This window comes from Hyperolius riggenbachi, chromosome 1, assembly GCF_040937935.1.
Source record: "Hyperolius riggenbachi isolate aHypRig1 chromosome 1, aHypRig1.pri, whole genome shotgun sequence".
Taxonomy (NCBI): Eukaryota; Metazoa; Chordata; class Amphibia; order Anura; family Hyperoliidae; genus Hyperolius; species Hyperolius riggenbachi.
The window spans coordinates 221,058,021-221,080,996 of NC_090646.1; the positions used below are offsets into that span (position 1 = coordinate 221,058,021).

A 22,976-nucleotide genomic window follows, 5' to 3' on the forward strand; every position below is an offset into this window, starting at 1 on the left:
CGTATACATTTAAATGCAGTAAATGACAGTTTGTATTTACCACATTTAAATGTATACTTTTTTCCTTTGAAAATTTGACATCAATTTTCTCAAAAACTATAATGTCTTTTTGAAAAAAAATGTTTTTGTTCCCACTTAACATATCTGGCAAATTTGGTGTTTCTAGCATGTAAGGGGGCTTTGCTATTAACCTCCTTGGCGGTATGAAAAATACCGCCAGGAGGGAGCGCAGCAGTTTTTTTAAAAAAAAAAAATGTTTTAATCATGTAGCGAGCCGAGGGCTCGCTACATGATAGCCGCTGCTGAGCGGCATCCCCCCGCCCGCTTCGATCGCCTTCGGCGATCTCCGATCAGGAAATCCCGTTCATAGAACGGGATTTCCTGGAGGGCTTCCCCCGTCGCCATGGCGACAGGGCGGGATGACGTCACCGACGTCACTGACGTCGGGACGTCATTGGGAGTCCCGGGCCACCCCTCGGCGCTGCCTGGCACTGATTGGCCAGGCAGCGCTGGGGTCTGGGGGGGGGGGGGGCCGCGCCGCAGCAGATAGCGGCGATCGGGCAGGGGCCGGCGGCGATCAGAGTGCTGGCGCAGCTAGCAAAGTGCTAGCTGCGTCCAGCAAAAAAAAAAATAATGAAAATCGGCCCAGCAGGGCCTGAGCGGCACCCTCCGGCGGCTTACCCCGTGTCACACACGGGGTTACCGCCAAGGAGGTTAACTGCTAAAGTCAGTGGGTTTTTAATAACAAATACCGACTAGTGATCTAGAGTAACTTGTGATCACGAGTCGGGTAACGAGTGCAATCACGAGTGCATTCGTGATCGAAAGCCCATCACTAATGCTGATTACGACCTAATGGCTCGTGATGAGCACCACTATCTCTAGCTACACCACTGGCAGGGACATTAGAAAATGCACAGACGTCACTGTTCTGTGCAGCAGGACATTCCAACAACTCACTGCTGCATGCACCTGTGTGTAAAACAGTGCTGTCCCATTCACTGTACACTGTAACAGAATAGGGTCAGCACTGCAAAGTGCATGGCCACCTGCATTGCACAGCATTACAAGAGTGCGCCCGGACCCTAAGGCATTCTCTTATCCCACACTTCTCTCCATGAACCTAGTCTCTGTACTGTTTTGGTATATATTCAGATTTGCACTCAGTCAACAACTCTATCATTTAGAATTCACATAGTAAAAAGCAGCACATTCACATGGTTAATGCATGCACATCCACTGCCAATGGCATGCCTGTAGTGCCTGACAGTATTCTGCTGAGGGTATGCATGGCAAAAGTTGCTGCCACTGTTCCATGAGAGCACTGATTTGTCCATCAGGTGACTTCTTTACTCAACACCAGTGAGTAAATGTAATCCAATAGAGTTTTGATAGATTGTTAGGGATTAACACTCACACAGCTAGCGAAAATAATATATTCAGCTTCTCAAAAAATTCACAAATTTCCATCTGCTCCAAAGCAAGCTGCCTTTTTTTGTCTTCTAGCAAGCTTCCCTTTCAGCGAAATTTTTTCTCATCAGCTGTGACTTTTACTGACATTTACAGAACATAATCTATTTTTATATCCAGACTGATTAGCCAATAAAGTGATCATAGCTTTTGCACATTTTATCTCCATGCATTTCATTAACATGGAAACTATCTCATTCGCACTGAAGACGTGTAATCCACATTGTTTTACATTTTTATTTAATGACGCCCTTCAACACTCTTGTGACCTCTCCTCACATAGGGCTTTAAAATCCAAAAATATTTTACTTTGAAGTTTAACCAATTATATTTTCATAGATACTATAAAACAAAGTTTTCCTACTACAGCAAAGACGTTTTCACTCTAATATATGAACAGTATGAGAGAGAGAGAGAGATTGAAAATGCCAATATTCTTTTTGCATTAATTTTATGAATATTATGTTAAATTTGACTTCTGAGTGAAAATGCCATCAAAAATCAGTTTGTAATAAGTTTATGATTATACACATTTTTCACTGATTATCACACTAAAAATAAAGATTTTTCACATTTTCCCACTTAAAGAGACTCTGTAACAAAATGTTCAGCCTTATTTCTTCTATCCTACAAGTTCATATACCTGTTCTTACGTGCTCTGGCTTGCTGCAGCCTTTTCTAGTATCACTGTCTCTAATATATCTTATCTTATTTTCTTTGTCAAGCTTTGTCGATCCAGAGAGGAAGGAGCGGCCTCTGCTGTGATAGGGACAAGCTATGCACGCCCACTGCACTCCCCCTCCAGGCTCACTCCTGTGTGCTTTGTTTATTTCTCACTCACAGACAGGTCCCTGCTCTCAGTCTCAGCATGTCAGTGAGGCTGTGGGAGGATGGAGCTGCCTGTCACATGCTGACAATTTGTTACCCAGACACAAGTGCAGAGCCCAGACTCCTGGCTCAGAAGAAGCAGCTGTGTTTATAAAGGAGTCTAAGGATTCTTGTCACGTTTCAGTGGCACAGAGCCGCAGAGACAGACGGTAAAACTGTGTAATAATAAAAACGTGTCATGCAAACATAAGGCAGTATACATGCTGTTTCTTTTCAGTATACTTCCTGTTTCGGTGGCCATCTTTACTGTTTACAAAACAATTTATAAAACTGTTATTTTATCATCAATATTGCGGCGTAGAGCAGCAAAAATGTAACAGAGGGGGCTAGGAGATATCCCTGAACAGGCTGATATGTTTATTTATACAACATTTCTTCAATACAGATTCTCTTTAAGATAAACTATTTTTGCAGTAAAAATAAGGATTTTTCGCATCTTTATGACAAAAATAATGATTATTTCCATTTTCATTCATTTTCACCACATTGCGAAAATACAATGTATTTTAATGGACATTTGCTCAATGTGAAAATAACTTTGCGAGCGCTTCATAAAGCATTCCCACATGCAGTAATGCTGAAAACAGCTGGCTTTACTGAGCACTCAGCAAAATGTCAATTCATAAAAGCTGTTACCGCATGAAAAGCTGAAATTTGCAAGCAGTGAGGTAAAGTACCGCCTTGTGCGGTGAATACCTCAACACATGTCAGTAAATGTCAATAAATGTCAATTCATAAAGATTAGAGCAGGCAGTATTCTCCATGCCATTACCGTCTGCTTTGAAAAGGTGATAAGAGAGTGATAACAGCACAGTTAATGGGGACAGATCTCCCAGGCAGCAGCAGCTAAGGTGGAACAAACAAGGCTTCCCGGAATACCCCAGGCTGTGTTTTTTAACCTCTTGGGTACCTGTTTTCAGATGTATTTCACATCAGAAAGCCTGCATGTGTAACATTTCTTAAAGTTCTTCTAAGCTGTGGCAATTAAATAGATTAGTTTAGAAAGACTAATAGACAGATTCAGCGCAGAGTCAGGGCAAACAGAGGCAGTATACCTAAAAAAATGCACATCTAAAGGGAAGTTGGGGATGCCTCTTTTATTGTAATGCTGTTTCTGCACAGAGAAATGTAACAACGCCGGCAGCTTCTCATGTTATCTCCATCTTAGTTCGGGAAATCCCCGAATTTCTATCGCAACTGTAAAGATGTTTATGAATTAGCGCACAAAAGTCTAAAATACTGAATGCGGTATTTTCCTGACAAGATTTTTTTCCCGCATAGCCTTTCATGAATTGACCCTATTATATATATATATATACACATACATACCGTATATACTCGCATATAAGCCGACCCGTATATAAGCCGACCCCCCAACTTTTACCTCAGAGATCAGGAAAACGTCATTGACTTGCATGTAAGCCCCCTCCCCACTACAGCTCCCACCATAGGATAAATAGACAGGTGTGTCTTAAGTATGAAGAATCCCCCCACATAGTTATAAATAGCCAGATGTGCCCCTGTATTAGGTAGTCCCCTATTGCCAGATGTACCACCTATTAGGCTTCCCCTCATAGCCAAATGTGCCCCCTATATTAGAAATCCCCCCCATAGCCATATGTGCCCCTCCACTGTAGCCATATGTGCCCACTCTATTAGGCATCCCGTCTACTTAGCCAGATGTGCCCCCTGTATCTCCCTATATTAGGCCCCCTGTATCTCCCTATATTAGGTGCAGTAGATGCTCTCCTCCCCTCCCCTCCCCTCCCTCATGCTTGCAGAGTGTGCAGTAGGCTTAACATACCTATCAGCGCTGGGGCTGTCTGCTTTAAGTATGCTGCCGGGAGATATACCGCTTTGTGAAAAAGCTGTCTGCATCCCAGCTGCCGGTGCTCCAACACTTTATCCTACACGTCGAACTAACCTACATCCCATAGACTTTTACTATCCCTTCCCCTCCCCCAACCCTAACCCTAACCCTCCTGCTATACGTTTGATAGTGGATGTAGGCAAATTCGACGTGTAGGTTATCACGTCGGAACACCGGCTTCATGCCCACAGGAATGTCCCCAGTCACTTGTACGGGATCACAGCAGTAATGTCAGCACCGGGGTATCCTATTCCGCTTGTGAGACATGCACACTGTGTACCAAGACGTGTACCAAGACGCCACCAAAGGACGTCATAAAGACGAGCCAACGTGAGCGTCAAAGGCTGAATAGGAGACCTGGCGCTGACGTCACCACTGCGATCCCGTACAAGTGGCTGGTGACATTCCAGTGGGCGCGGAGCTGCCAGCTGGGACGCAGAAACCTGCTTTCACACGACGGTATATCTCCTGGCAACATACTTAATGCAGACGGCCCGGCGCTGATAGGTAAGCCACTACTACACCGTCTGCATACTTCATGCAGGCAGCAAGGGTCCCCGGCTTCTCCACTCTGCAGACAAGTACCCACTGCCGGGGCTGGGACACACAGACACTGACAGACATCAAGGAAAGGGGTGACACAGCCACACATGACTCGCATGTAAGCCGAGAAGGGGACTTTTTAGCACATTTATTGTGCTCAAAAATTCGGCTTACATGCGAGTATATACGGTATATATACATATATATATATATATATATATATATATATATATATATATATATATATATATATCAGGCTTTAGTTAACATTTTCATATTATACACGTAGAAAGTACAAAATGTGATGCCTCTATTAATATATTTTATATGAATACACATAAAATGTGCATTTCCATTCAGTATTTCATCAAACTTTAAAGCACCCAGAAATAACACTCAGCATTCCATGTTGGACTGTTCATTAGGATTTATATGTGCATCACTTAATTGAGTCAAAGAAGATTTTATTGATATGCGCTTTCTGCAATCTGCTGATCTCCCTCAGGCTGGTGATTGCGTGGCTCGCCAGAATAAAGGATGAAAAAGCAAGAGAGATTGTGAGAATGTATCAATCCATTACAATAATCTGCTTTTCACTAAGTACACCCCTAGGAATAAGTAAACCCACTGAATACTTGAAAAGATTTATGCACTTAGTATACCGAATGGCAAGAAAAGAAGCATCTAAATGTTGCAAAATGTACTTTTGGATGTTAATGTAAATTACGTATTTCTCGCTTTTATTTAAAGTTTAATATGTAGTCATCTACCTGAGATAAGAGAACCTTTTAAAATTCTGCCTGATGAATCACCTGGAATGCACCTAGCGTCTGTTCTGTGATCTCAAAGCCCCATAAGCTCTTCTTTTTCTCTTAACATCAACAATAACCTAGTGGTTCTACTATCAAGGACTAAAGTGTAACACAGTCAAATAATATTAGTCAGTTGTGCAAAGCTCTGTGTGGCTACAAAGCTGCTTTGTATCCAGTGATTGCTGTACAAGTCTATATGATCAGCTCAACCAAGTGTGAAAATTCTTTCCTGTGGAGGTGGGAGGAGAAAGTCAAGTAGAAGACTTCCTGTTGAATGAGAACAAGTAGTATTCTGTGAGGAAAATGCAAGTTGGTACTCAACAAACATTGGACCCGACCCAATTCACTTTTTCTCCTAAGTTTTCCCCTAGGTGATACTTTTACATTATAAATAAAATGCCTTTTAAGCCGCCAACAAAATGAAGATGAAAAATTATCTCCTAGTTAAAAAACTAGAGGTGGGACGACAAATCCGCTGAATGCACAAATCCCTTGAATCTCGTAAACGATTTGAGATTTGTGGATTCGAATCCCGATGCTATTTACTGCTAGCCAAATCCGCTGAATCCAGATGTTGCGTCTCCGCGCATCCACCACTCCCCCTGCCCTCCTCCGCTGTCCTCGTCCTCCACCATCCCCAACACCTCCTCTGCCCCTTGTCCTCCTCTGTCCCCACCATGCCTCCTCCGCTCGCTTTTGTGTGACTTAGCATTTGTGATTCACAAATCCAAGTGGGTCGCAGCCCTAATACTGGGAATACACGGCTCGATTCTGAGCCATTTAGATGGCTCGATAGATAATTTCTGACATGTCCAATCTCCAGTCCGATCGTTTCTATGCCCGATTCTGCATGGAGGACAATGGGAAAAGATAAGAAAAACACACGGAATATATGAGAATCGCCTGCAGAATCAAGCGCGGAAAACGATCGTGCACGGAATCGAGTGGCAAAATCGAGCCATGTATGCTCAGCATTAAAGTGTTTTTTATAGTGCTTGAAAAATCTTGTCATTATACTTGTAGCTTGCATCCTTTGGTGTCTTATTTACTGGATTACATTTTTCTTGTATGTTTATTAGAGATGTTCTTCAAGCTCTAGCAGTCAACTACTGTAATATTTATAGATGCATCGGAAAGATGTGAGTATGTTATGTCAATGGTGGTGTGAAATTGAAATAATCCGCTGGTATCGGCTCTACCATCTGTCACTCAGTTCTAACTCAGGAGTCGGACCATGTGGTTTAAAACCTAGGTTCTCAAAACATAGTAAATGTACCCCTGGGGTACTTTAGTCAGGCTCAGGGGGTACTTGAACTAGTCATAGTCAATCCACTGGAGTAAGTTTTGAAATTAAAAAAAATTATAAAGCATACAGAAAAAAAAAAACCTAAAGATGAATTTATAGTAAAAGCGGAACTGAAGATTCAGTAAAATCAAAGTGTTTCACTTACCTTCCCCAAGCCCTCTGCATCCATCCTGTCTGTCGCCAGTCTTCCACGATCCTCCATTCTCCAGCCAGGGTGCAGTTCCATTACTGCCGATTTGTAAGTCGACCCCAACTGCACCTGTGCAGCACTGCCCACGCATACTCTTCTTCGCGTTCCCGTACGAAATAGCATCCTGCAGGACGGGAACGCAAAAAAGAATATGCATGGCCAGGACTGCACAGGTCGGCGGTAATGGAGGACTGCACGGAGGATCGTGGAGGACCGGCGCAGGATAGGGCAGTGGCAGGGGGCATGGAAAAGCCCCATGTAAGTGATACACTTTTATTTTACTGAATCTTCAGTTCCACTTTAAATAAGAACTTCAAGCAATGTTTGCAAAGCATTTATACGCAATTATGGAGTGTTTTTAATAAATATACATCTGTCAGGTGGTACCTGAGATGATGCTACCCACAAAAGGGGGTACTTGGCCAGTACATTCATTGATAAAGGGGTACATGCTATAATATTGTTGAGAGAACATGTATATACTGACATCATGGGATGTTGGAAACTGCATACAGTAGGTATAGGAACCCCATTATCTTCCCCACTCCCAATACTTATGTGTTGATGTTCTTGAAAAACAATAGAAAAATCAAGCATTTTGCTGTACCTTGCTTGGCCCATATCTATGCAAGGGGCCTAGTTTTGTTTGTTCTAGATGAGTTCGGGATTTGCATTGGTCCATAAGTTGTGTCTTCAGCCTCAATAAAATCCAATAAACCTTTATTATTTGAAATAACTTTAATTTAAAGAGAGTCTGAAGCCAATATAATTTCCTGTTTTTATTGGCCACTTATGTTAAGCAATAAGACCATAGCTGATTTGCTGCAACAGCGCGGCAGAACGAGGTTTTATCCCCCCGAAATCCCCAGGGCAAAATTCCCCCTCGCTTCCAGGAGGAGGCAGAGCTTTGCGCTGTACGTCTGCCTGTAGTCCAGTCAATCTACGCCGATTGCCGCCTCTCCCCGCCCCTCTCAGTGAAAGAAGACTGAGATTGACTGGACTGGAGGCAGAGCTACAGCGCAAAGCTCTGCCTTTCCCGGGTAGCAAAATACATGTTCTGGAAAGTCATGGAATTTTGCCCCAGGATTTTGGGGTCGATAAAATCGTGTTCTGGCGCGCTGTTGTGGCGAATCATCTATGGTCTTATTGCGTAACATAAGTGGGCAATACAAACAGGAAATTATTTTGGCTTCAGACTCTCTTTAAATGAAAGTTATTTCAAATAATAAAGGTTTATTGGATTTTATTGAGGCTAAAGACACAACTTATGGACCAACTTCAGACTCTCTTTAATACTACAAGTTTGTTTCCCGCAGTCAGCTATTCAAATGACTCTTATCCTCAGTGATGGTTTTACAAAGCAGACTATTATTATTTATATAGCGCCAACATATTCCGCAGCGCTTTACGGAGTATATTGTCTTGTCACTAACAGTTCCTCAGAGGGGCTCACAATCTAATCCCTGCCATAGTCATACGTCTATGTATGTATTGTGTAGTGTATGTATCTATCATAGTCTAGGGCCAATTTAGGGGGAGGCCAATTAACTTAACCGTATGTTTTTGGGATATGGGGGGAAACCAGAGTGCCCGGAGGAAACTCACACAGACACCAGAAAAAACATACAAGCTCAGTGCCCTGGCTGGGGTTTAAACCGGGGACCCAGTGCTGCAAGGTGTGAGAGCTAACCACTGCACCACCTCCTCCTGCTCATTATTTGAAATCTCATTTGAATGTGTTTACATAATTTCCTTGTGAAGATGGGAAGATTGAATTGACCACCACAGATCTACCCAGTAATGCTCACGTCAATGGATTAACACTAAAGCATTGAAACAAGCAGTGTCAGTCACAAGTACAATGTGGACATTGTCCACTTTAAAATATTGATAAAACGTTATGATGAAACCTATATTTTGAGATGGAAGGAATATTATTTGTACTGCATTATTTATTCATTTTTTTTAACAGATAAGTACTTTTTACCTAATGTAACAGATGAAAATAGTATTGGAAGCTATCTACACAATTTAATTTGTTATTCGCCCTTTACATTTTTGCTTTTTATACACAGTAGAATGTCTGTACTTATTGATGAGCATCAGAGGTCAAATAATCCAATATTCTATGTTTTTTTTTATAATACCGTTTTCTTCAGAAATGAAAAATGTTATCCAGCAAACTTTCGGTTCCCAATTATTCTTTACTGGAATTTATCTATAAGATGAGCAGCTGCTTCTTAAGATAAGTGCTCAAAGCAAGGAGTCCTGACAGTGAATGAAAAGATAAAGCTCATGTTTGCATCAGATGATGTGTTTCTTTGTTTAATTTGCAACAGTAGAGATGCAGGCCCAGATAGTTGAAATACCTTTTACTGCATAAGCAACTCAATGGCATATGTGATCATCAGCTCATTTTCTTGTGGTATATAATGCATAATGACATGATTTTGAGACATTATATCATATCCTACGTGGCCTTAACAGCCATTATATCTTTAGAACATACATTATCTACTACGCTTGGATTCATTTTAGGGCTGGCAATATATTATCGCAGTAAGATAACTTAAGGAGCCTAACTACCATGATTATTTATAGTGGACTGAAAAACATAGATAAATACACCCTGTATGTATTTAGAGAGTTTAGCCTGTATAATTCCCCCTCATTTGTGTATAATCATAAGTTGTTATCTGATCTCTCCCCATGTCACCTGACTGCCATGGCAGATAAGCTCATTTGAAATCACAGGATGTTAGAAATATGTCCGCTTCCATGAATCAGGTAGTAGAAACAATTTTAGGATTTGTATCAGCTGTAACAAAGAAATGTTTCTCGTATTATGTTGTTGCATATATTTTAGAGCAGAGAGGAAGTTCTTAGTTCAGGCCCGCTTTAAAAGTGGAATTACAGTCAGGCAAAACATACTATAAGAACTTGTTTTGCTATAATTTTGATAATAGTTGTCCTATTTGCATTTACCCCTGATTATGTCATCTAAGTCCCCTCTTCTCAGGGGCAGGATGCTGTCAATACACAAGAATGGTATATCATCAAATTGATTCCAGTCTTTTTGGGGTAGCATCAGTAACAGTGATACGCATCAGTGGCACGTAAATGATAACCCTTCCAGCACGATGAAACACACTGGATAATGTACTGGTTAGAGAATGTGAAGGGAAAAAAAAAAACAGGTACTTACCTAAGGAGAAGGAAAGCTCTGGGTCCTTTAGCACCTTCCTGTTCCTCTCACGGTCCTGTCATTCCTGCGCTGGCTCCTCCTTTTAAATCTCTCGCCATGGGAGGCTGTGGAAGTCTTTGAGAGCCTGAGTGCTCCTGAAGATGTGAGTCTATGTCCTACACATGCGCAAGCGTGTGAGAGAGCGTGCTCGCACATGCGCAGAACGGGGAGGCATAGCTGGAATGAGGGGACCAGGAGAGAAAAGAGAAGCCTCTATAGGACCCAGAGCCTTCCCTCTTCTTTGGTAAATATCTGTTGTTGTTGTTTTTTTTATTATTATTTTCCCTTAAGACTCACTCTGCCTCAGGACACCAGGGTTCGAATGTCGGCTCTTCCTGTTTTGTAAGCCTGCACCTATTCAGTATGGAGACCTTGTGCAAGTCTTCCCAACATTGATAGTGCATATAGAATGCAACTCTAATGGCTGCAGCTCTGGCACTTTGAGTCCTCCAGGAGAAAAGCACAATATAAATGTTCTGAATCTTGTCTTTCAGTCACGTTATGAAATAACTCTTTGTCCTTAGCGTTTTTTTATGGTGTTGTTAATGTTTCATTGAGCAAAAGGACCCTTTTACACTTAATCAGTTGCTCTCAGTTATAACTGAAAGAAAACTGATTTTCAAAGTAAGTCCCATGTTTTCCTATGGCACCTTCCACACTTAACGCGTTTTAACTGAAATCTTCTGCCCAATGCACTGCTATGGAAAAAACGCGTACCAACGCACACTAACGCACACTAACGCATACCAACTGATTAAGTGTAAAAGGGGCCTTTAAAGAGTAAATTTTGGCTTAACTACCACTTTAATTTTCAGCTATTTGACAGAGATGTTTTCCAAGTATTTAGAAACTACTGGATGCTAAGGACCTTTTCATAGAAAAAACGCAAATTAATACATAGCAATAAACCTCCCTTATTGGTGAACATAAACATTTGCCCATTATAACAAATTATAGACCGCCCAAGCAGCTCGGGGTGACCCAAAACCTTGAGGAAAGTATAGAGGACTAAAAGAGACTGAAAAGCCCTCCTATTAAAAAGCCAACACTCAGTGTAGTTTGCCTTCTTAACCTCTTGCCGACCACGTCATGCCGACAGACGTGGAAGCGGCGGCAGCCCCAGGACCGCCTAACGCTGATCGGCAGATGGTCCTTGGGGTGGGGATTGCAGGATATCGCACACTGATGCGTGCGCATCTCCACATGAATGACGATGCAGAGCTCCGCCATCAGTCTCCCAGCGGTGATCGCCGCTGGGAGAATGTTAGACAGCAAAACCGCCATCTAATAAACACGTATAGCGCTGCGATCTAAGGCAGAGCTGTACTGGGGACAGCTGTGTGACATGGCTGTCCCCTTCATTGGCTCAGGGGTGATCCGCTGTCATAGGCTGAAGCCTATGAAAGCCAATAACAGTGATTGGCTGGCCGGGGGAGGGAGGAGCTGGGGGAAAAATAAAAAATACCAAATTTATTTAAAAATAAATTGAAAAAAATATTTACAAAAACAAATAAATAAACAATCTGGGTGCGATCAGACCACACCAGCAGAGAGCTCTGTTGGTGGGGAGAAAAGGGAGGGGAATCACTTGTGTGCTGTGTTGTGCTGCCCTGCAGCGAGGCCTAAAAGCTGCAGTGGCCCTTTTTGTGAAAAATGGCCTGGTCTTTAGGGGGGTTTAACACTGCGGTCCTCAAGTGGTTAAAACAGAAGGTATTTGCCATAATTCAGCTTTAAGTGAACGACTGTGGTCTCCCACAATGCATCACTACTGAATATGCAAATTATCTCTTTATGTCCCTAAAGCCAATATAACAAATTACATCATTCTGATGCGCTGCCACGTGAATCTTTCTGCTTATGAAAGTGACTGTCAATACTTTACTAGAGCTGCAAATAGTTCCAGCATGCAAAGTGAATGAGAATTGTATGCAACTTGGAGTTGGGCCAATCATATGCACTTCTTCACAGCTTGTATCGAGCCAGTTCCAAGCTGCATACAATTTACACTCAGTTGGCAGGTAAGACAGAATTATTATAATCCATACATTTTATAATGTACATAATGTGAATGGAATCTTACTACTGATGTCAATATCCTAAATAAAATATTTTTTTTTCATTCCCTGCAATTTTTTAGTTATACAAAATTGAAATTAATTAAACTTAAGCTTATTTTTATATCATGTAATGATAAATATTAATTTAAATGTTATCTTACCCAATCAACCTACTTATGCCTACAAATACAGCATGCATGATAATACAATACAGTAACAGTAATAAAAAAGCTGGAGCAATGGTAATCTACAACTTCCTGGCTTCCTCTGCATCAGGGAAGAGTTATGTGCAAAGCCCTAAACAAATAATGATGCTACATCCGAGAGAAGAACTTTCTACTATTCTCTTTACCAGTCATGCATTTGTACATTTTGACTCACTTACCATCTTCAACTGGCTACTCACTTTAAAAATGTAGATTTTGTATACTTACCTTTAAAGGTGTGACTTTTTCTGTCTATTGTGTTGCTCCTCTGTTTTTAATACATTTTAAGTCATAGAGCCAGGACAAGTATGTAGATCATATGTTCCCATTCCCTTCTGATTCCATTGTTTGTTGTTAAGAAGATAAATATGGCAGCTTCTTATTTGCACAGATGTGAATTATACTTTCATACACAAAGGTAAAGAACCTCTATACAGCTCAAGGGATGGTGTATAAAGGTGTGGAACCTACAACATCATGAAGGACTGCACAGCCCTTAAAAACTAATTGTAATATTTATGCTAGCGTTTTCCACCCCAAGTAACAAAGTTATTTTTCATTTTTTTTACTTTTATATAATTGTATAGGAAGATGAGAATGTTGGCAGAAGAGTATGGCCATGAAAAAACAGTTGACTAAAGTCAATGAGCAGGAAATAAAACTTTCTGCAGGCTTTGTTCTAAAATCACAATCTAAAATCGCAATTGCTCCACTGCCCGCTACGATTTTTGATATAGTGCTTTTCTAAGCGCTTTTGCTGAGTGGTTCGTTTTCTCACTTCCTGATGCAAGTCAAGAAGTGAACTCTGACCCGGAAAAAAATAAATACAATGTATTTATTCTTTAAAGCGGTTTAAAGCACTATACAAAGCGCTTTTTCAAGCTCTTTGCGATTTTCCAGAAAATGGTACAGGCAGCGCTTTGCTGAGCAGATCGGAAGCGAACTGCTCAGATGTGAACACTCTCATAGGAAATCACCGCACAAGCATTTTAGTGCAGTTTTAAAATTCGCCGGTGCTTTAAAAAAGGGCAAAAATGCCATAGGTGTGAACACCTATGGCATTTTTGCCCTTTTTTCAAGCGCCGGCGAATTAAGGGGTCCTTTAAGGGCTCCTTAAAGCTCTTGTTTCTTATTTATAGGATAACTAAAGTGAGACGAATATGAATACTGCCATAAGTATTTCCTTTTAAATAATACCAGTTGCCTGGCAGCTCTTCTGATTTATTTGGCTGCAGTAGTATCTGAATAACACCAGAAACAAGCATGCAGCTAACCTTGACAAAAATGTCAGAAACACCTGATCTGCTGCCTGCTTGTTCAGGGGCTATGGCTAAAAAAGTATTAGAGGCAGAGGATCAGCAGGACAGCCAGGCAACTGGTGTTGCTTAAAAGGAAATATATATGTCAGCCTCCATATCCATCTCACTTCAGTTGTCCTTTGATTGAGTATCTTATAGAATATCCCAATATGTTTTTAAGAATATTTCATCAAATGCTTGGTACCACCTTCACGGACAACCTGAAATGGGATGCAAACTCCTCCGTAATTCAAAAGAAAGCCTAGCAGAGGCTGTTCTTTCTCAGGCAGCTGAAGAAGTTCGGGATGTCGCAGAAGCTAATGATCAACTTCTACTCTGCCACCACCGAGTCTGTCCTTTGCTCCTCCATCATTGTCTGGTACTCTAATGCAAGGGACAAACACAAACTCCAAAGGGTGATCCGTGCTGCTGAGAAGATCATCGGGTCACTCCTACCACCCCTGGACATCATTCAGTCATCTAGAATGAGGTCCAGGGCAAACAGGATCATTCAAGACCCCTCCCACCCGGGCAGTTGCTTCTTCGTCCCCCTTCCTCTAGGTCGCCGTTATAGGACCATTCTCACCAAAACCACGAGGCATAAACACACCTTCTTTTCCCAAGCGGTTGCCCTACTTAATTCATGCACTCTCCCAACTGACATCCCCTAACCTTCCCCGGCCACCCCCTGCGGAATACACGCACGGAAGGAACTGTCTCCAGCTGGCCACGCTGTACCACGTCACCGTACAAATGTCTGTTTTGCATAAGATAGTCCTGCCCATCTGAACTATGAGCTGCTGCTGTCTGTTAAATTGACGTCAGGGTGTCTCTATAGCTAAGATCTGTACCATGTGTTGTTTGCCAATTGCTGTTACTGTCTGTCAAACTGCTGTTGTGTCTATGTAGCGATTATCTGTACCATGTTGATGTTGCTATGCCAATTGTTGTGTGTCCACAAAAAATTCCGGGTGCGGCGCCCGCCATACTTGGCGAATAAAGTTGATTCTGATTCTGATGCTAAACTGAAAGTTTTGATATGAAAGTACTTTAGCAAAAATTCAAGATTCTCCCTACTGCAGGGATATTTATTTTAATTATTATTGTGCAATGGTTCCTGATATGTAAACATTAGAGTTGGGCCGAACGGTTCGCCTGCGAACGGTTCCATGCGAACTTCCGTGGTTCGCGTTCGCGTCCCGCAGGCGAACCTTTGCGGAAGTTCGGTTCGCCCCATAATGCACATGGAGGGTCAACTTTGACCCTCTACATCACAGTCAGCAGGCCCAGTGTAGCCAATTAGGCTACACTAGCCCCTGGAGCCCCACCCCCCTTATATAAGGCAGGCAGCGGCGGCCATTACGGTCACTCGTGTGCCTGCATTAGTGGGAGTAGGGCGAGCTGCAGTTCTGTGAACCCACCACTGCATACCTGTACTGTGAACCCACCACTGCATACCTGTACTGTGAACCCACCACTGCATACCTGTTCTGTGAACCCAACACTGCATACCTGTTCTGTGAACCCACCACTGCATACCTGTTCAGTGAACCCACCACTGCATACCTGTTCAGTGAACCTGCCACTGCATACCTGTTCTGTGAACCCACCACTGCATACCTGTTCTGTGAACCCACCACTGCATACCTGTTCTGTGAACCCACCACTGCATACCTGTTGTGTTCAGTGAACCTGCCACTGCATACCTGTTCTGTTCAGTGGACTCGCCACTGTATACCTGTTCAGTGAACCCGCCACTGCATACCTGTTGTGTTCAGTGAACCTGCCACTGCATACCTGTTCTGTGAACCCGCCACTGCATACCTGTTCTGTTCAGTGGACCCGCCACTGTATACCTGTTCTGTTCAGTGAACACGCCACTGTATACCTGTTCAGTGAACCCGCCACTGCATACCTGTTCTGTTCAGTGAACCTGCCACTGCATACCTGTTCTGTGAACCCACCACTGTATACCTGTACTGTTCAGTGAACCCGCCACTGCATACCTGTTCGGTTCAGTGGACCCGCTACTGTATACCTGTTCTGTTCAGTGAACCCGCCACTGTATACCTGTACTGTTCAGTGAACCCGCCACTGCATACCTGTTCTGTTCAGTGGAGCCGCTACTGTATACCGGTTCTGTTCAGTGAACCCGCCACTGCATACCTGTTGTGTTCAGTGAACCCGCCACTGTATACCTGTACTGTTCAGTGAACCCGCCACTGCATACCTGTACTGTTCAGTGAACCCGCCACTGCATACCTGTTGTGTTCAGTGAACCCGCCACTGCATACCTGTTCTGTTCAGTGAACCTGCCACTGCATACCTGTTCTGTGAACCCGCCACTGTATACCTGTACTGTTCAGTGAACCCGCCACTGCATACCTGTTCTGTTCAGTGAACCCGCCACTGCATACCTGTTCTGTGAACCCGCCACTGTATACCTGTACTGTTCAGTGAACCTGCCACTGCATACCTGTTGTGTTCAGTGAACCTGCCACTGTATACCTGTTCTGTGAACCCGCCACTGTATACCTGTACTGTTCAGTGAACCCGCCACTGCATACCTGTTGTGTTCAGTGAACCTGCCACTGTATACCTGTTCTGTTCAGTGAACCCGCCACTGTATACCTGTTCAGTGAACCCGCCACTGCATACCTGTTCTGTTCAGTGAACCTGCCACTGCATACCTGTTCTGTGAACCCGCCACTGTATACCTGTACTGTTCAGTGAACCCGCCACTGCATACCTGTTGTGTTCAGTGAACCTGCAACTGCATACCTGTTCTGTGAACCCGCCACTGCATACCTGTTCTGTTCAGTGGACCCGCCACTGTATACCTGTTCTGTTCAGTGAACACGCCACTGTATACCTGTTCAGTGAACCCGCCACTGCATACCTGTTCTGTTCAGTGAACCTGCCACTGCATACCTGTTCTGTGAACCCGCCACTGTATACCTGTACTGTTCAGTGAACCCGCCACTGCATACCTGTTCTCTTCAGTGGACCCGCTACTGTATACCTGTTCTGTTCAGTGAACCCGCCACTGTATACCTGTACTGTTCAGTGAACCCGCCACTGCATACCTGTTCTGTTCAGTGGAGCCGCTACTGTATACCGGTTCTGTTCAGTGAACCCGCCACTGCATACCTGTTGTGTTCAGTGAACCCGCCACTGTATACCTGTACTGTTCAGTGAACCCGCCACTGCATACCTGTTCTGTTCAGTGAACCTGCCACTGCATACCTGTTCTGTGAACCCGCCACTGTATACCTGTACTGTTCAGTGAACCCGCCACTGCATACCTGTTCTCTTCAGTGGACCCGCTACTGTATACCTGTTCTGTTCAGTGAACCCGCCACTGTATACCTGTACTGTTCAGTGAACCCGCCACTGCATACCTGTTCTGTTCAGTGGAGCCGCTACTGTATACCGGTTCTGTTCAGTGAACCCGCCACTGCATACCTGTTGTGTTCAGTGAACCCGCCACTGCATACCTGTTCTGTTCAGTGAACCTGCCACTGCATACCTGTTCTGTGAACCCGCCACTGTATACCTGTACTGTTCAGTGAACCCGCCACTGCATACCTGTTGTGTTCAGTGAACCTGCCACTGTATACCTGTTCTGTGAACCCGCCACTGTATACCTGTACTGTTCAGTGAACCCGCCACTGCATACCTGTTGTGTTCAGTGAACCTGCCACTGTATACCTGTTCTGTTCAGTGAACCCGCCACTGTATACCTGTTCAGTGAACCCGCCACTGCATACCTGTTCTGTTCAGTGAACCTGCCACTGCATACCTGTTCTGTGAACCCGCCGCTGTATACCTGTACTGTTCAGTGAACCCGCCACTGCATACCTGTTGTGTTCAGTGAACCTGCCACTGCATACCTGTTCTGTGAACCCGCCACTGCATACCTGTTCTGTTCAGTGGACCCGCCACTGTATACCTGTTCTGTTCAGTGAACACGCCACTGTATACCTGTTCAGTGAACCCGCCACTGCATACCTGTTCTGTTCAGTGAACCTGCCACTGCATACCTGTTCTGTGAACCCACCACTGTATACCTGTACTGTTCAGTGAACCCGCCACTGCATACCTGTTCTGTTCAGTGGACCCGCTACTGTATACCTGTTCTGTTCAGTGAACCCGCCACTGTATACCTGTACTGTTCAGTGAACCTGCCACTGCATACCTGTTCTGTTCAGTGGAGCCGCTACTGTATACCGGTTCTGTTCAGTGAACCCGCCACTGCATACCTGTTGTGTTCAGTGAACCCGCCACTGTATACCTGTACTGTTCAGTGAACCTGCCACTGCATACCTGTACTGTTCAGTGAACCCGCCACTGCATACCTGTTGTGTTCAGTGAACCCGCCACTGCATACCTGTTCTGTTCAGTGAACCTGCCACTGCATACCTGTTCTGTGAACCCGCCACTGTATACCTGTACTGTTCAGTGAACCCGCCACTGCATACCTGTTCTGTTCAGTGAACCTGCCACTGCATACCTGTTCTGTGAACCCGCCACTGTATACCTGTACTGTTCAGTGAACCTGCCACTGCATACCTGTTGTGTTCAGTGAACCTGCCACTGTATACCTGTTCTGTGAACCCGCCACTGTATACCTGTACTGTTCAGTGAACCCGCCACTGTATACCTGTTCAGTGAACCCGCCACTGCATACCTGTTCTGTTCAGTGAACCTGCCACTGCATACCTGTTCTGTGAACCCGCCACTGTATACCTGTACTGTTCAGTGAACCCGCCACTGCATACCTGTTGTGTTTAGTGAACCTGCAACTGCATACCTGTTCTGTGAACCCGCCACTGCATACCTGTTGTGTTCAGTGAACCTGCCACTGTATACCTGTTCTGTTCAGTGAACCCGCCACTGTATACCTGTTCAGTGAACCCGCCACTGCATACCTGTTCTGTTCAGTGAACCTGCCACTGCATACCTGTTCTGTGAACCCGCCACTGTATACCTGTACTGTTCAGTGAACCCGCCACTGCATACCTGTTGTGTTTAGTGAACCTGCAACTGCATACCTGTTCTGTGAACCCGCCACTGCATACCTGTTCTGTTCAGTGGACCCGCCACTGTATACCTGTTCTGTTCAGTGAACACGCCACTGTATAACTGTTCAGTGAACCCGCCACTGCATACCTGTTCTGTTCAGTGAACCTGCCACTGCATACCTGTTCTGTGAACCCGCCACTGTATACCTGTACTGTTCAGTGAACCCGCCACTGCATACCTGTTCTGTTCAGTGGACCCGCTACTGTATACCTGTTCTGTTCAGTGAACCCGCCACTGTATACCTGTACTGTTCAGTGAACCCGCCACTGCATACCTGTTCTGTTCAGTGGAGCCGCTACTGTATACCGGTTCTGTTCAGTGAACCTGCCACTGCATACCTGTTCTGTGAACCCGCCACTGTATACCTGTACTGTTCAGTGAACCCGCCACTGCATACCTGTTCTGTTCAGTGAACCTGCCACTGCATACCTGTTCTGTGAACCTGCCACTGTATACCTGTACTGTTCAGTGAACCCGTCACTGCATACCTGTTGTGTTCAGTGAACCTGCCACTGTATACCTGTTCTGTGAACCCGCCACTGTATACCTGTACTGTTCAGTGAACCCGCCACTGCATACCTGTTGTGTTCAGTGAACCTGCCACTGCATACCTGTTCTGTGAACCCGCCACTGCATACCTGTTCTCTTCAGTGGACCCGCCACTGTATACCTGTTCTGTTCATTGAACACGCCACTGTATACCTGTTCAGTGAACCCGCCACTGCATACCTGTTCTGTTCAGTGAACCTACCACTGCATACCTGTTCTGTGAACCCGCCACTGTATACCTGTACTGTTCAGTGAACCCGCCACTGCATACCTGTACTGTTCAGTGAACCCGCCACTGCATAGCTGTTGTGTTCAGTGAACCCGCCACTGCATACCTGTTCTGTTCAGTGAACCTGCCACTGCATACCTGTTCTGTGAACCCGCCACTGTATACCTGTACTGTTCAGTGAACCCGCCACTGCATACCTGTTCTGTTCAGTGAACCTGCCACTGCATACCTGTTCTGTGAACCCGCCACTGTATACCTGTACTGTTCAGTGAACCCGCCACTGCATACCTGTTGTGTTCAGTGAACCTGCCACTGTATACCTGTTCTGTGAACCCGCCACTGTATACCTGTACTGTTCAGTGAACCCGCCACTGCATACCTGTTCTGTTCAGTGGACCCGCTACTGTATGCCTGTTCTGTTCAGTGAACCCGCCACTGTATACCTGTACTGTTCAGTGAACCCGCCACTGCATACCTGTTCTGTTCAGTGGAGCCGCTACTGTATACCGGTTCTGTTCAGTGAACCCGCCACTGCATACCTGTTGTGTTCAGTGAACCCGCCACTGTATACCTGTACTGTTCAGTGAACCCGCCACTGCATACCTGTACTGTTCAGTGAACCCGCCACTGCATACCTGTTGTGTTCAGGGAACCCGCCACTGCATACCTGTTCTGTGAACCCGCCACTGTATACCTGACGTGTTCTGTGAACCCGCCACTGCATACCTGCTCTATTTAGTGAACCTGCCACTGCATACCTGTTCTGTGAACCCGCCACTGTATACCTGTTCTGTTCAGTGAACCCACCGCATCAGTGCGCATACCTGTGCAGTTAAGTGAACCCACCTACCTACGTGAGTGCACGCAGTGTGATATACCACTCCGTGCATACCCGATATGGATAAACAGGTAGAGGAAGAGGTAGTGCCAGAGCCAGAGGAAGGCCACCCGGCAGGTCTGCGCGAGGTCGTGTAAATGTAATTTCGTGTGGACCTGGCCCACAGTACAGTGCTCGGAAGAAGGCACGTCCCATCACCTCCCAAGATTGTCAGGACGTGGTTGAGTATTTAGCGACACAGAACACCTCATCTTGCTCAGCCACCAGCGCTACTACTAGCACCACTTCCGCTGCATTTGACACTTCGCAAGAATTATTTAGTGTTGAAATCACTGATGCACAGCCATTGTTGTTACAGCCAGATGAATTTTCACCAACTCATATGTCTGAGTTACGCGGCAACACTATGGATGTAACGTGTAAGGAGGATGAAGGACCTACTGATGGTGCATGTTTGGATTTGTCTGAGGCAAGCGAAGCTGGGCAGGATGATTACGATGATGACGATGATAGGGATCCTCTGTATGTTCCTAATAGAGGAGATGAAGAGGGGGAGTCAGAGAGTAGTAGGAGGAGAGAAGTTGCTGAAAGAAACTGGGGCAGCTCTTCGTCAGAAACAGCTGGTGGCAGTGTCCGGCACCATGTATCGCCACCTATGTACAGCCAGCCAACTTGCGCTTCAGCATCAGCTGCTGAGGTCCCCATAGTGCCCACATCCCAGGGTGGCTCAGCGGTGTGGAAATTTTTTAATGTGTGTGCCTCAGATCGGAGCAAAGCCATCTGTTCGCTCTGCCAACAAAAATTGAGCCGTGGAAAGGCCAACACTCACGTAGGGACAAGTGCCTTACGAAGGCACCTGGAGAAAAGGCACAAACAGCAATGGGATGGCCACCTGAGCAAAAGCAGCAGCCGCACACAAAAGAAAAGTCACCCTCCTTCTCCTCTTCCTCCTTCAGGTGCATCATCTGCTTCTGCCGCTTTCTCCCTTCCACCTTCACAGGCACCCTCCTCCACTCCGCCTCTGCCCTTGAGCGGTTCCTGCTCCTCTGCCCACAGCAGCAGTCAGGTGTCCGTGAAGGAAATGTTTGAGCGGAAGAAGCCAATTTCGGCCAGTCACCCCCTTGCCCAGCGTCTGACAGCTGGCGTGGCGGAACTGTTAGCTCGCCAGCTGTTACCATACCGGCTGGTGGACTCTGAGGCCTTCCGTAAATTTGTGGCCATCGGAACACCACAGTGGAAGATGCCAGGCCGCACTTATTTTTCGAGAAAGGCCATACCCCAACTGCACCGTGAAGTTGAGAGGCAAGTGGTGTCATCTCTTGCGAAGAGCGTTGGGTCAAGGGTACACCTGACCACGGATGCCTGATCTGCCAAGCACGGGCAGGGCCGCTACATTACGTACACAGCCCATTGGGTCAACCTGGTGGTGAACAATGGCAAGCAGGGCGCAGCGGACCAAATTGTGACACCTCCACGGCTTGCAGGCAGGCCTCCTGCCACCTCCTCTCCTCCTGCTACATGCTCTTCGCTGTCCTCCTCCTCCTTGGCTGAGTGGCAGTTCTCCTCTCCAGCTACACAGCCCCAGCTCCGCAGGGCCTATGCTGCATGCCAGGTACGACGGTGTCACGCCATCTAAGACATGTCTTGTCTCAAAGCGAAAAGTCACACTGGAGCAGCTCTCCTGGCTGCTCTTAAGAAACAGGTGGATGAGTGGCTGACCCCGCACCACCTGGAGATAGGCAACGTGGTGTGCGACAACGGCAGCAATGTGCTTGCCGCTTTGCATATGGGGAAGCTGACACACATACCCTGCATGGCACATGTCATGAATCTAGTTGTTCAAAGATTTGTGGCAAAGTACCCTGGCTTAGCGGATGTCCTGAAGCAGGCCAGGAAGTTCTGTGGGCATTTGAGGCGGTCTTACAAGGCCATGGCACGCTTTGCGGAAATTCAGCGGAAAAACAACATGCCGGTGAGACGCCTCATTTGCGATAGCCCGACTCGCTGGAATTCGACCCTGCTCATGTTCTCCCGCCTGCTAGAACAGAAGAAAGCCGTCACCCACTACCTCTACAACTACAGTAGAATGAAACAGTCTGGGAAGATGGGGATGTTCTGGCCCGACAACTGGACACTGATGAAAAATGCATGCAGGCTCATGCGGCCGTTTGAGGAGGTGACCAACCTGGTGAGCCGCAGTGAGGGCACCATCAGCGACTTAATTCCCTACGCTTACTTCTTGGAGTGTGCTGTGCGTAGAGTGGCGGATGAAGCTGCGAATGAGCGTGACCAGGAACCGTTACGGCAGGAACAGGCATGGGACCAATTTTCATCAGACCCAGCTGTTTCCTCAACACCTGCGGCAGCACAGAGGGGGGAGGAGGAGGAAGA

At 45.4% G+C, this 22,976-nt stretch overlaps 1 protein-coding gene across 1 annotated transcript in view; it reads left to right on the forward strand.

Moving 5' to 3' along the window:
- Positions 1–14,568: 14,568 nt before the first annotated feature.
- LOC137571526 (EF-hand calcium-binding domain-containing protein 14-like) overlaps positions 14,569–22,976 on the forward strand; it is a 97,664-nt gene continuing 89,256 nt past the window's right edge. The window contains exon 1 of the mRNA XM_068280759.1: positions 14,569–14,639. Within this exon, the coding sequence (XP_068136860.1) occupies positions 14,638–14,639 (2 nt within the window). The 5' untranslated portion in view covers positions 14,569–14,637. The remainder of the gene's footprint in view (positions 14,640–22,976) is intronic.